This window comes from Berghia stephanieae, chromosome 1, assembly GCF_034508935.2.
Source record: "Berghia stephanieae isolate SIO BIC M18660-M18661 chromosome 1, UCSD_Bste_1.3, whole genome shotgun sequence".
NCBI classification, from domain to species: domain Eukaryota; kingdom Metazoa; phylum Mollusca; class Gastropoda; order Nudibranchia; family Aeolidiidae; genus Berghia; species Berghia stephanieae.
The window spans coordinates 130,736,581-130,739,270 of NC_088360.1; the positions used below are offsets into that span (position 1 = coordinate 130,736,581).

A 2,690-nucleotide genomic window follows, 5' to 3' on the forward strand; every position below is an offset into this window, starting at 1 on the left:
TTTTTACTTTTTGACAAATTGGTGGCCATTACAAGTGGTTTTCCAAATCTCCCTAACTCCATTTTTTTCCCATTTTGAGATATGATGATTATTTCCCCTATGATCTCTCCTTCGGTCTATAATTTTATCATATTTAAACTCCAAATTCTCACAAATCTATGGCAATTCGTGTGCCATTTGATGCTTAAAATAAACTTTACATTTAGATTAATCTAATGGGTGGAAAATCTCAAAAAGCAGAAAAATCGATTTAACGAGTTTTGGAAAACCAGCTTTCCATTTATTGATTCATGAAGTAAAAGTTTATATTTTTTGCCAAACTGGAGGTAGGCGATAAAGATAAACGGAGTAAATCTGACTCATGAATGAACAACACAAAATATCTCTCTCCTGACCTCTCTCATTTGTGAGTCAGATTTACTCCCTTTATATTTATCTCCATTTTATTGTCTCATTTAAGCACCTCTATTTATTGGAGACAGGCGTGTTGTTCGTGTACAGATTGTGTTCATGCGTAGCCTTTGTAATTATAAACGCATAGCCCGACACTGACCAAAAAATGACGCAAAAATATAAGGCGAAGGCCAACAAGAAAGTGAATCTTGAAATGTATTCTATCATTCAACCAATGGAATCCTATATTTTTCTAGAGCACTACTAACGAAAACTCACTCGGTGGTTCACCAACCTATATCTGACGTCACAACACAAGTCCTAGCGCCAGGCCATAAGTTAACAAAGGCTATGGTATAGATAGTTCACTCAGGTCTTTGTTATAGTTTTTTTTTTTTTTTTTTTTTTTTTTTGCCATCCGCGTTTATGAGTAATTCTCACTAAACTTAATTAATCAGACTATAAACGTTTAAGGTTACACATAGTTTTGTGTGTTGGTCCGTCATACTTCTGGATGGCAATGTTGGGGGTTTCTTAGCCAAGCGCATACTATCTATAGAAAATTGAGAAATTAGGGAGTAGACACCGGTGTAAGATAAAGCTCTGAATAAACGTGTATGAAATGGTGCCAGACAAAGTAAAAAAAAAATAAAAATATAAGAAAAAAAAGTCAGCCTCAAAATCAGTCTATATTGACTGGGGATCGAACCTCAAACCTTCTGTTAACCGGCCACACGTGCTACAATGGTCTGACCGGTAATCAGAAGTTCTGAGGTTCAATCCCCAGTCGAGGTAGACTGATTTTTTTGGGATGGTTTTATTTTCCTGTATTTTTCTTTCTACGATATGACAATGTTTGGTCAAATGACGTCATGACCAGGGGAATCTCGTCCCAAGCATCTCATTTAGACGTTTGTTGTACGGTTCGTAAAATTTGCGCAGAAGTTTTAAAACTGCTTCATTAACAGCTATATGTTGTCTCCCCTTTGACTTTCCTAAACATTTTGACTTGCCCGTGGATCTATATCTCAAACAATAAAAACCTCTCGTAGTATTAAAGTAGAAATCGGACGATTCGAAATAAGGTTCAAGGTTTAGAAACTTTTCCACTCGTTTCATTTCAGACAGCGGATCCTGTCTCAAGTTATCACTTTCGACAATTAGAAGTTGATTGTCTGGGAAGACGGAAAGCCATGGCTCCAAGTATTTAGCGTATGCACTGACCATGACAGACCTGATGTTCGTGTTTATATCCTTTGTCGCAGGATGTATCACCCATTCCTCAAAGCTGGGAAGACTCGGGTTTTTATCTAACAATTGCATATACTGAGAGACAAGTCTCTCAACAGGATTTCGCAGTAACAGGAGAAGTTTGATTGTGCTGTTCATTCGACGAATCATAGGGGCACATTCTGGGGTTTGAAAATAATCGGGACTTTTTTCAACGATGATTTGGTTGTCCCTGGCGTACGGCATCTGATCAAGGTACCATTTGGCGCCTCTATGGAATAAGGTCTCATTATTGAAAAAGTTAATTTCAGCCATTGGTGCGACGACGTGTGGATGTAATTTCAAATATTCCAACATGGCTCGTGTTCCACCCTTTGAAACACCGAAAATGATACATGAAGGGAATCGTTTCTCCCCCTTTGGAACGTGATTGGTTGAATCTTCACCACCTTCCGGTTGCTCTTCCTTTCCTCCCGGAAGTTCCTGACTCCGATCAGCTCTCTTTATTTCTATAGCGACTCTAGGAATCTGTATGCTTTCAATGTGTCTCCTAGATGAGAGTGAAGGGAATATTCCGGAATAAAAACAAACCACAGTCAAGGACGTCATGGCTATGAGAAATAACAATCTTAAATTCCATGATCTCCTCAGGGTAATCAGTGAAATCTTGGGCAGGTGGAAACAAATAAACCAATCCTTCTTGAAGTCTGACTTATCATACGTGTAAAGATTTTGTCGCTTTGACATTTCACAATCCAGGGAGTAATCAGGTGTTTCAGTATTATGTTGCTGAGTTGGGCTCTGTTGAAGATTATCTGACTTTGCCAATGACTCGTCCATTCTACAAGGCATCAGCGTCACCAAAAATGTGTGATCTGTAAATAGAAATTAAAAACAATATTGTGTAAAAAAATGCAGTAAGTCATTCTGTTAAACGTGAGCAATATCCACTTAGCGTACTCAAAGCGCTTTACAAAGTTCCCCTGACCACCAGCAACACGTAACATGTAGAACAAGACATGGCATGACGCCTGTTAAACGATATCACTTTTTTTCCGACAGGGACA

At 38.4% G+C, this 2,690-nt stretch overlaps 1 protein-coding gene across 1 annotated transcript in view; it reads right to left on the reverse strand.

Moving 5' to 3' along the window:
• Positions 1-764: 764 nt before the first annotated feature.
• LOC144965525 (heparan sulfate glucosamine 3-O-sulfotransferase 1-like) overlaps positions 765-2,690 on the reverse strand; it is a 3,496-nt gene continuing 1,570 nt past the window's right edge. Inside the window, exon 2 of the mRNA XM_078900941.1 lies at positions 765-2,498. Within this exon, the coding sequence (XP_078757067.1) occupies positions 1,264-2,475 (1,212 nt within the window). The 5' untranslated portion in view covers positions 2,476-2,498 and the 3' untranslated portion in view covers positions 765-1,263. The remainder of the gene's footprint in view (positions 2,499-2,690) is intronic.